This window comes from Lupinus angustifolius, unplaced genomic scaffold (assembly GCF_001865875.1).
Source record: "Lupinus angustifolius cultivar Tanjil unplaced genomic scaffold, LupAngTanjil_v1.0 Scaffold_5_129, whole genome shotgun sequence".
NCBI lineage: Eukaryota > Viridiplantae > Streptophyta > Magnoliopsida > Fabales > Fabaceae > Lupinus > Lupinus angustifolius.
Window position 1 is genome coordinate 13,543 of NW_017717341.1, and position 11,589 is coordinate 25,131.

General features: G+C 31.5%; 2 protein-coding genes across 3 annotated transcripts; both read right to left on the minus strand.

Annotated features, from left to right (window-relative positions):
- Positions 1–5,813: 5,813 nt before the first annotated feature.
- LOC109337340 (cyclin-D5-1-like) lies at positions 5,814–7,561 on the minus strand. Its single transcript, XM_019574297.1, has 6 exons — positions 7,090–7,561; positions 6,868–6,954; positions 6,481–6,772; positions 6,217–6,350; positions 6,021–6,123; positions 5,814–5,975 (listed from the first exon to the last, which is right to left on the minus strand). Exons 1-6 carry the CDS (start codon positions 7,327–7,329, stop codon positions 5,905–5,907), a joined length of 927 nt encoding a protein of 308 aa, XP_019429842.1. The 5' UTR covers positions 7,330–7,561; the 3' UTR covers positions 5,814–5,904.
- A 2,070-nt stretch (positions 7,562–9,631) lies between these two features.
- Positions 9,632–11,376, minus strand: LOC109337339 (cyclin-D5-1-like). 2 transcript variants are annotated; one of them, XM_019574296.1, is made up of 6 exons: positions 10,908–11,375; positions 10,686–10,772; positions 10,299–10,590; positions 10,035–10,168; positions 9,839–9,941; positions 9,632–9,793 (listed from the first exon to the last, which is right to left on the minus strand). In XM_019574296.1, the coding sequence occupies exons 1-6, from the start codon at positions 11,145–11,147 to the stop codon at positions 9,723–9,725; spliced, it is 927 nt and encodes a 308-aa protein (XP_019429841.1). In that variant the 5' UTR covers positions 11,148–11,375; the 3' UTR covers positions 9,632–9,722. The 2 variants fall into 2 exon arrangements, with proteins under 2 accessions (XP_019429841.1, XP_019429840.1); XM_019574295.1 differs by having other exon boundaries at positions 9,632–9,941; positions 10,908–11,376.
- Positions 11,377–11,589: the final 213 nt, after the last annotated feature.

The window sequence follows — 11,589 nt, forward strand, 5'->3', positions numbered from 1 at the left end:
TGATAGAGTCCCTGAACCCAAATGTTTAGGTTGACCAAATGTTCAAAACTAAATTAAGTTAAGAGAATGATTTTAGAAAACAAAAAATTTAAATTAGGAATAGGCCAACATAAGCCCAAACTCTTTTTCTAAAAAGAGAGAGAGAAAAAAAATGTTTTTCTATTTATTTATTTTAATTTTTAGAAATTTTTAATGATACGAAAGAATTAAATTTATTTTTTGTCCACATTTTATAAAATTTTCGAAATAATTTAAATAAATTAAATAATCAAATCTAATAGCCTAATTTGAAGTTAAAAAAGGGAAGAAGACAAAAAATATTAAAATAATTGGGTTAAATATGGTCAAATCAAGTTTGTTAAAAGAGATGTTATCAGATGTATCCAAAAAAAATTAAACACCCTCAAATTTGGAGTCGGTTGGTATATTGTTTGCTATAAATAGAGGTCATGGTAAACATAAAAATTGGACACTGAAAAACCCACAAAAGTACTACCATACGTCACTGTGAGAATTTTCTCATAAGCCATCATCCAGTGCAACCGTGAGTGGAGTTCACATTGTGCAACCTTTCATTCCACAAACCACAGCCGTCCGATTTGATTACCTTCGCATCTTAACGGTTGACTTGCAATCTCACCAATCACAACTCAAAGAGTGGTCTAGTTTCACTACAACCAGCCACACCGAATCCTGCCACCTATGAGAACACAGAACTACGAGCAGATCCACGCCACAATTTGTGCACCCTTCTTGTTTAGCCAGCCACCTCGTGACACGTGTCAAGGCTTTCCCATCACGCTGAATCCTTCCATCCATATCTTGTTGCGTGGCACATTTTGTTCCAGCTTTTCCGCAAGTGATCCAGCTCTCTACAGAGTAAAATTATTTTATTCCTTTGTGGTCAGATGCGTTATTAATTGGTAAATCCATCTCTTTCACATTAGTTCTGTAAAAAAAAATATTTCTTTAATCTGTGTAAATAAAATATAAAAATGTATGGAATTTAAATAAAATGGGTATTATTAAACTGACTTTATAATTACAAAAAAAAACATCATACACAAAAAATAATCATTATTACTTTAGTAAATCACTATCAAGATCGTTTCAGTTTCATCATTTTTTGGCAATTGGTTTTTATTATTTTGTCTTGTTTACAAATCATCAGATAATATTGTTATTAAATAATGGACAAAAACTAAGAGAAGATATTGATAAAAATTATTTGAATTAATAAAATGTATCTAAGAATGGTAAAATTTGCAAAACAAAACAAACATTTTTTATATATACTTATTAAGCAAACTTTTTTGATAACTTACAAAATTTCTTTTTTAAAAAAATTTAAATGACTAATAAAAAATTTATTTTTGGTATTTTTTTTTTAAAGAAAACATGACAAACGAGCAATTTTCAAAACTAAATTAATTTTGAGATTTAATCAAAGATGGAGAAAAGGTCGCCATAAAGGTGTCTTTCGTCTCAAATCATCTTTGAAAGGTTGCTATGTCGCTTCTTTTCTATTGATTAAATCTCAAAATCAATTTAGTTCCATTTTTTGAAATAAGTAACAAAAATTAACCAAATAAAAAAAACTTTTTTTTATATCATAAACAAAACTTGCAAAATATATATTTTTGACTAAGAAATATATTCTCTTTAATTAAAATACCCTCAATTAACAAAAAAATTTCTACGTAAGCTTTGATTCCCTTAATATGGATACATTGGACCAGTGTCAATCTTGTTAGGCACAATAATAAAAATAAATATTTTTTTTCTTCTTAATAATTAATTAATTAATCAGATAATTTAATAAAATAATAATAATAATAAAGTCATATATTTTAATGAAGATTAATTTTTAAGGCGGGCGGGTAGGGTGCTAATACCTTCCCTATCTCGTAACCGACTCTTGAACCTGAATATCAAAATCCAAAAGCCCAAGGTAATTGGGCTTAAAAGATTTTTCTACATTTTTAACAATAAAATGTAGTGGTAACTCTAAACAAAGTCGTGCAACCGAAAATCGGGGCATGACACTCATAATTCTCATTAATGTGGACAATAGAACAAAATTGGATGAATATTTGGAAGTGGGTAAAACATATTCAAAATCCATACTTTCCCCCCATATGTTTGCATCAAGTTATGCATAGTATTATGAATTAGTTAGTCGTGCATTTAAATAACAACCCTAATTCGTCATTGTGAATACCCAATTTTGTCTTGCCCAAAATGCATTTTCAAAAAATAATAGCAGATGAAATAAAATATGATTTTTGGGTATTTACTATCAAAAAAAATGACATTATTATGTGTCCCGAGACAAAAGTGGTTTAAATTCAGTTTTTATTAATTTAGTAATTTTATTAAATTCGACTTTCAAATGTTGAATTTCAATTAAAGGAAAAAATCATAATCTCCTTAACTTCCTATTGGAAGTTAATAAAGAATTGATTTTATTTTCAAACATGTGTCCAAATTTAGCTTTAAGTGGACATTATTTTTTTCTTCAAAATCTCCTTGATTCTCTCTTATAGCTAATAATGATTTTATTTTTAAACATGTGAGAAATAATGCTTTAAATGGAGGTTTGAGCCTCATATCAAAAAGGAGAAGGGAGCAACACAAGAGACATAGCACAAAGTTAGTGAGACATAGATTTGTTGTCACTCACAACACATTTTTCATCTTCATTTATCCTACATGTTTTTAAAGTCTCGAAACCAGAAAATTATACCACAAGCACATCTACAATCCCAAAAATCTCTCATACACAAAAACAATTTTTTTCATAACAAATCCATAATCCAAAAAAAATTCTCTCATACACAACAAATTCATATCATCCTCAACAACCTCAAAATCTCTCATTCACAACAACTTCAAAATCTCCTATACACAATAACTCAAAAATAATTCAACGAAAAATCATTTAAACCTTCAAAATCCAAAAGGGTCCATATTATCCACAATAATCCAAGAGAGATAGAGCGTGGTACCTCTCCAAGAGAGATAGAGCGTGGTACCTCTCCAAGAGAGATAGAGGGTCCATATTAGAACTTCAATCTGACTTTCATAAAAGTGTATCTTTTTCGTCAAATAGGAACATCGTACTAGAGAGATAGAGCATATTCCATCTCACGCAGATATTTCCATTAAAGTTTCATTTCCAACAAGACATGTGGATTCATCAAACCATAGATGATTGTGCGTGGTACCTCTTCATGGCAATCGATGATCAAATTATTTGCTCTAATAATTTTTATTTTATTATGAAAACAATGATCAATAATATAATTATCATTTAAATACATTAAAATTCACCAACAATAATGTACCTATGAAAATTTCATCTACTCGTGATCAAGAATGTAAATATCATTTAATTTATTTGTTCTAATTAATGTAGATGATGAAGAAGAAGATTTAAAAGATACTAATGGTGGTAGTAATAGAAAAGTGGAGGCATCTTCTTCCAACAAAGCATCTAATATTTAAAACTTAGGAATTAGAAGTTTTATTGTGAACAATGAGTCTAAAAGTTTAAGACTATGTTGGCTTATTGTTTAGAACTTACAAGTTTTAAACTAAGACAGTATATTATTGTGAGATTGTAGACTTTGGTTTGTGATTTTTTGTTTTAAAAGATATTTATGAGGTGTACTGATTATTTATTTTTGAAATTGTGATTGAGTTGATTATAAATGTGTGTTTCGAAGAAAAAAACAAGTCAACCCGCCGACCTACCAGCCCTACCAAATATAGGTTGAGCTGACATTTTGAGCTCTTTTAACAATAAGGGTCGAGTTAGCCCATATTTTGACAGACTAAAGGTGGGTCGGGCCGGGCCGAGCTGACCCGTATTGCCGCTGCCGCACAGGACCACTAACCACCGTCCACCTTTTTTGTTAAGGGTAGTTTTTGTCTGATAGCTTGCTTTATAGACGGTAGTATTTTTATTATTCTCATGAGTAAAACAGGAGCACGATATGGCATACTTCCGAATTTTTCGTTGTATTGTATGTATCAACAACATTTGTGTCATCTAAAATCAATCTTTGTCATGCTGGAAAGTAAGCCATAATGAATAGAATGCATGATTTTTGTGTTCTTCACCAATCAACAGCTTCTGCGGAACCTGTTCAGCAAACGTACCATATTACTTTTTTCTTTTCTGGTTTTGACTACACACACCAATAATTTCTGTGGACTTTATGTTACCCTTCAAGATTTTTAGATTCAGTCTGATTTCGTTTAAAGTAGTGAGCCAGTGTACATTTGACTCTAGCTTTATAATCATGCAGTGTCTTAAATTTCACTCCGCAACCACAATTGTGACCACAATATTACAATTTTAGGAGTTTTCATAATGGTATCTTGACTACAATTTTGGACACATCAAGTACATTTACCTGCAATTACAATAAACATAATATAATGGTAAGTGTAATTTAAAAAGCTAAATCACGTGTATAATGTATCATATTCAATTGAGTATATCAAATCCTAAGTGTGACAACATGCAAATGCCTTCTACTATTTGTATAGTAACATATGTCAAATTTGAAAAAAATTCACTCAGATTTCTTCACTAGGTCTTTTGGTCCTCCGAAAGTAAAATACATATCTAATGAGCTAGATACTAGCAGCATGAGACAAAGATTGCTGCTAATATTTGTTGAAAATATTAAAAAGGTGGTCCAATACATGAGACTCCTATTTAATGGGGTCTAGGAATGGTAGATGTATACAACTTTATTGTTGTGTCGAACAGACCCACTTTGTGTCAAACTCGCCCTCTTTTTTATTTGTTTAAAATATATATCTCTATAAATCAAAGAGGATGAGAAAACTCTCATGTAGACTGCAATATCCTTTCTAACTATATTCACAAGTCTCAACCAATGTATGGAACTAAACTTATTTGAGAGAGAAAGATTATAGGAAGAGATGCCATAATTTCTTTTCTTTTTATAAATATCAGGAGTATTCTATCATTTAATGCGAAGAAATACCGCACCAACTTTAACATGCTATAGAGGTAACATGAAACTGATGCACATTTAGCAAAAGAACAATCATTCACTTGCTATGTCTTTAAAAATTAACAAAACATGGCAAATTTTAGCCATTGTGCATGAAAAATCTATTGCATCAAAGCAAAGTCAACATAGAAATCATCTTTATTTCATAAACAATGAATGGGTTTCCATGACCCATCAACATAGCCAAGCCAATAAAAATTTGTAGGCAAAAGGGTAGGGCCTACCTTAAAGGAAGGTCCTAAACATTCAGAAAATCTAATCACATTTCTTCTTATACAGAACTTTTGTGACCAATATGCACCAACAGAGACCATGCTTCCAATCACACCAACAGAGTTTTCTACCCTTTTACACGTTATGGCCTTTGGGAAGACACTAAAAAGCATCCAATGAAAATGTAGGGTTGCAAATTGCAATAGACATGACAAAATCCATGATGAAGTTACGGGAGAAAAGTAACATGAATAGAGGAAAGCAAAAACTCAGACCTAACTGGTTGTTCATGCAGCAACTTTCTAGACCAATATTTTTCTGTCTAGTAGCAATCAAATACTCTTTCTTGTGAGACTATAATAATCAGATATCTGCTCTCCCAGATCTTCCTATATGTTGTTCTGGACAAATGAAAACATATCATGTCGATTAAAAATTTTAAACATTCATTATTATTGATATTTTTGCTTTATTATCTTTGGTCCGAAATAACATATAGGACAACATATGAGACAACAGATCTATGTTCGACTATAATAAAAATGTTCGACTATAATAAAATGTAACAAAAAACACCACCTTTTTCAAAATCTAATGTTCACATAAAATTATTAAAACTTTAGAAAAAAAATGTTCCTCACGGGAGTTTCTTCCCATCACAACTTTCTTTACCATCATTGATTGCAAGTCTTCTTCTCTTGGTCATGGCAACAGAAGTAACTAGAGGGCTCTCTATTATGCCAATTGGCCTGGACTGAATAGGTGAAGAAGGACCAGAAGAATCTACAAGCTTGCCTCTTCTAGTTTTCTCCAAGTATAAACTCTGAATTTGATTATAACATGCAAATATATCTTTCTGTGAAGCAAAAAAAAGGCTGAAGTTGATCACGGCTAATCTAAAATATGGGTTCTTTGTGTAATTTAATGAAGTAAAAACTTGAGGACTCACAGGGTCAAGAAATCTATGCTGATGAATTGAACTCATCTTCAACTTCACTGCTTCTATTGTCAATTGCTGATTCACTGCCACCAAAGTAGCCGCAGCTGCAATAACGGATGGCCTATGATCCATCAAATTGACCTCTGTCAAGAAGAAAATAAACTAACAAGTATAAGAATAAGTTGTTTGCATTGATTGTTCGATCACATTTTCTTAAAATTATCATGTATTATGATAAAACATTAGAGTAACCAGTCAATGCTCATAATTCACCTTTCATCAATGTGAAGATGAGTTGCATCGCCCTGGACAAAACATTAAATGGTGGGGTTTCATTGCATAACTTGGTGATGAAATAAGGAAGAAAAGCGAAAGGAGTGACATTAGCCATATTCCATTGCAATGTGGTAAGCACCAAAAGCTCCATTCTTTGAATCACCTTGTTCTCAAAGCAATAATCTTCTGATTGATAGTCCAATAGAAATGGCACATTGCACTCTTCCATCTTTGCAGCTAGAGAAAGACATGCAACAGAAAGTAACCGAATTGCCCAGTACTTACCATTCTGCATAAAATTGTAGATTCAATCAGAACATAAGAGCATTAATTACAATGATCATGAGTTGTCAATGTTTCAATTTGCAGAAAATTTAAGCTTACATCAATTGATCGCTTTGAAAGGAATCGGTCGAAGTATGCGACAGACAAATAAGCAGTTTGAAAGTAAAATCCCAATGCTGCTCTTGTCTTTGTTCATTTATCCAACAATAATGAATAGAACATTAAGGTAGAACAATAAAAATGAAATAAGAATCTTAAGGTTGCATTTTCATTAATCAAACTTAATAAAAGTACATGAAAATGAGTTGTATTATGACTAACTTTGAAAATCCAATTGATAGCATCTGCGCGTGCACATTCGATCCAATTCTCAAACACAAAAGATTCATTCTTCTTCAAACCAAACCTGATCTCTCTCTCAATCAAAATAGCTATATACTCATCCTCTGATAAAACACCATAGTCAGATAATGGAATGAAAGGAAACTTTTCATTTCCCAACTCACCTTCTAAGAATGTTACATTTTCTTGGCAAAGAAGGGTGGATATAGAATCATCCATTTTTATATTTCAAAAAGAAGAATGAAATAATCTTAGTTTCATGTGATTTAAACAACTAAATCAATAATATAGTGCTAACAATATTTATGCATGTACTGCATTATAGAACAGTGGAAACCATGAAGGAACAAGTGGAGACAGATAATGGTATCTAAGCAAGTTGTGACTTGGGTGAAGTTTGATGTTGTAGGAGTCACAAATTGGAAACAGTGATCACCATGGTATTGGGTAATAAGGATTAGAATTTGGCTACAAATGCAGGTAACTTTATAGTGTGTCTCTAATTTTATAGGTCGCAAGTATACTAACATTTGTAAATCAGAATTTGCATATTATTTGTACATTTTTTTGGTACAGGTAATCCCAATGGCATACTACATGAAATACGTACACAAATGATATCATTATAGCAACGAGGCGTTGATCTAGTGGTGTAAGGCCTCACTCAATCCTTATGATCGAGAGTTTGATTCCTTGAAGTGACAATTGTTGGGAGGGCAGTCACGAACCCAAAATAGATTAACTTCTTACCCAAAGAGATAAGCGATACATTTGTAGTACAAAAAAAATTTATTATTCGAGATAATGAATCTTGTTCTAGTTGAAAACTTTTCTTAACTTTGATTTTCTCATACACAAAACTCGAACTCTAGAATTTGTTTAAGGAAAAGCAGACCACACTTTTAAGAGTCTTACATTGAGTTGGAAAAGTATGTTCTTACACCTTAACCATTTTCTCTTAAAAGTAATATTATAACTTTCTACTAAATCATCATATCCGCAATTGTAATAAAGTGACACATGTAAATTGTAAATTAATTATTAATAAATAAAGTACTTCATTGTGACATATGCCATTCATTTTTTTGGTGGACAAGAAGATTAGTAAGAATATGTATTCATTTAGGATATTATTTAAAGAAGATAAATAAATAATTTTATATTAAAAATGATGCATTTTATATTTTGAGATGGGTTAGACTTTAATTTTAAAAATTGATATACTTATTTTATCCTTAAACAATAACTTTGTTATTAGGTTATTTTTTTAACAACATTATCTCCAAATCTTTTGTTTAATAGAGCGTGTGTAAAACACGCGAACACTATAGAGCGTGAAGGCCCTGCTGGAATGGGTCAGACCCAACTCTAATAAGAAGACCGGGTTGAGGGCCCGATACACTATCCTGATTGCGTTGACTAGTCAAATATAACTACTTAATACTCAACATTGAACAAAAGTAAATAATTCATAAATAATTACCCAGGAATGTTACATTAGATTCATAAATGGAGAAATCTTATAATATCTATATATTGTCGATATAAAGATTTATACATAATCAGAATATTATTTACTGTTTGTTTGTATTATTTTTGTATAAAATTGGTAATGATAAAACATAAATAATGGATGATGATACAATAACAATATATAAAACTCATACAATGTTGATATTTTTCTCTTCAAAACATTACTTGTTAAACTCAATTTACAAAAGAGTGGTCCGAGACTCTGCTAGATTTCAGGATGATCAAAAGGTTAAATTTCGACTTCTCGGGGCAACACTTGTTAGAAAAAGCAGTCACACACCCCAAAAGAGATTAGTTTTTAATCAAAAAAAGAGGTAAGAATATATTTTTTAGAGTAAAAAAAAATGAAAAATTATTATTATTTGTTATCAGAAAGAAAGAAATTTTTTTTTGTAGAAAGCTTAACTTCTCTTGTTATATTTTTACTTTGACCCAATGATGGATCTTATTAGCTATAAAGATGGGTGTAGGCTCTCAGTGACATTTTTAATTACAATGTACACCCTTTAATTATAAATAAGTATTGAGGTTTCGTATGGATTGAGAATATGAGCTTAGACATATTTGTGAATAATTTAAAAAGCTTTGATCTTTGAGAGTTACCTTTTAGTGCAGAGTATCAATCTACTCAATCTTGGGCCACCCAAGATGTTTATTCTTGAATAATTTCATGGTTTATATGAGTCATATTTTCGCATGAAGGGATGTGCTGAAGTATTAAACCATATCTAGTGGCTAAGCCATAAATGTTAGGTAGCAGAAGCAAAGAAAATAAAATATTTTAGCATTTCACGTAAATATATAACATATAAATACAAAATACATGAGTGAATTTCACAAATAACAATTATATAGTACACAATTTCCCAACTTCGGTAGGGGCAAGTTGCATCACTGTCTATATTTTTGCTTTATTATCTTTGGTCCGAAATAACATATAGGACAACATATGAGACAACAGATCTATGTTCGACTATAATAAAAATGTTCGACTATAATAAAATGTAACAAAAAACACCACCTTTTTCAAAATCTAATGTTCACATAAAATTATTAAAACTTTAGAAAAAAAATGTTCCTCACGGGAGTTTCTTCCCATCACAACTTTCTTTACCATCATTGATTGCAAGTCTTCTTCTCTTGGTCATGGCAACAGAAGTAACTAGAGGGCTCTCTATTATGCCAATTGGCCTGGACTGAATAGGTGAAGAAGGACCAGAAGAATCTACAAGCTTGCCTCTTCTAGTTTTCTCCAAGTATAAACTCTGAATTTGATTATAACATGCAAATATATCTTTCTGTGAAGCAAAAAAAAGGCTGAAGTTGATCACGGCTAATCTAAAATATGGGTTCTTTGTGTAATTTAATGAAGTAAAAACTTGAGGACTCACAGGGTCAAGAAATCTATGCTGATGAATTGAACTCATCTTCAACTTCACTGCTTCTATTGTCAATTGCTGATTCACTGCCACCAAAGTAGCCGCAGCTGCAATAACGGATGGCCTATGATCCATCAAATTGACCTCTGTCAAGAAGAAAATAAACTAACAAGTATAAGAATAAGTTGTTTGCATTGATTGTTCGATCACATTTTCTTAAAATTATCATGTATTATGATAAAACATTAGAGTAACCAGTCAATGCTCATAATTCACCTTTCATCAATGTGAAGATGAGTTGCATCGCCCTGGACAAAACATTAAATGGTGGGGTTTCATTGCATAACTTGGTGATGAAATAAGGAAGAAAAGCGAAAGGAGTGACATTAGCCATATTCCATTGCAATGTGGTAAGCACCAAAAGCTCCATTCTTTGAATCACCTTGTTCTCAAAGCAATAATCTTCTGATTGATAGTCCAATAGAAATGGCACATTGCACTCTTCCATCTTTGCAGCTAGAGAAAGACATGCAACAGAAAGTAACCGAATTGCCCAGTACTTACCATTCTGCATAAAATTGTAGATTCAATCAGAACATAAGAGCATTAATTACAATGATCATGAGTTGTCAATGTTTCAATTTGCAGAAAATTTAAGCTTACATCAATTGATCGCTTTGAAAGGAATCGGTCGAAGTATGCGACAGACAAATAAGCAGTTTGAAAGTAAAATCCCAATGCTGCTCTTGTCTTTGTTCATTTATCCAACAATAATGAATAGAACATTAAGGTAGAACAATAAAAATGAAATAAGAATCTTAAGGTTGCATTTTCATTAATCAAACTTAATAAAAGTACATGAAAATGAGTTGTATTATGACTAACTTTGAAAATCCAATTGATAGCATCTGCGCGTGCACATTCGATCCAATTCTCAAACACAAAAGATTCATTCTTCTTCAAACCAAACCTGATCTCTCTCTCAATCAAAATAGCTATATACTCATCCTCTGATAAAACACCATAGTCAGATAATGGAATGAAAGGAAACTTTTCATTTCCCAACTCACCTTCTAAGAATGTTACATTTTCTTGGCAAAGAAGGGTGGATATAGAATCATCCATTTTTATATTTCAAAAAGAAGAATGAAATAATCTTAGTTTCATGTGATTTAAACAACTAAATCAATAATATAGTGCTAACAATATTTATGCATGTACTGCATTATAGAACAGTGGAAACCATGAAGGAACAAGTGGAGACAGATAATGGTATCTAAGCAAGTTGTGACTTGGGTGAAGTTTGATGTTGTAGGAGTCACAAATTGGAAACAGTGATCACCATGGTATTGGGTAATAAGGATTAGAATTTGGCTACAAATGCAGGTAACTTTATAGTGTGTCTCTAATTTTATAGGTCGCAAGTATACTAACATTTGTAAATCAGAATTTGCATATTATTTGTACATTTTTTTGGTACAGGTAATCCCAATGGCATACTACATGAAATACGTACACAAATGATATCATTATAGCAACGAGGCGTTGATCTAGTGGTGTAAGGCCT

What these genes read in the sequence shown, in the direction of transcription:
- LOC109337340 (XM_019574297.1), bottom strand. Translation starts at nt 7,329, where the DNA reads ATGGATGATTCTATATCCACCCTTCTTTGCCAAGAAAATGTAACATTC. An exon ending in TTTCAAAGCGATCAATTGAT is followed by an intron (nt 6,773 to 6,867) that starts GTAAGCTTAAAT and finishes AATTTTATGCAG; the next exon opens with AATGGTAAGTACTGGGCAAT. An exon ending in TCCTTCTTCACCTATTCAGT is followed by an intron (nt 5,976 to 6,020) that starts CCAGGCCAATTG and finishes TTACTTCTGTTG; the next exon opens with CCATGACCAAGAGAAGAAGA.
- LOC109337339 (XM_019574295.1), bottom strand. Translation starts at nt 11,147, where the DNA reads ATGGATGATTCTATATCCACCCTTCTTTGCCAAGAAAATGTAACATTC. An exon ending in CATCTTCACATTGATGAAAG is followed by an intron (nt 10,169 to 10,298) that starts GTGAATTATGAG and finishes TCTTCTTGACAG; the next exon opens with AGGTCAATTTGATGGATCAT. An exon ending in AGCATAGATTTCTTGACCCT is followed by an intron (nt 9,942 to 10,034) that starts GTGAGTCCTCAA and finishes TTTGCTTCACAG; the next exon opens with AAAGATATATTTGCATGTTA.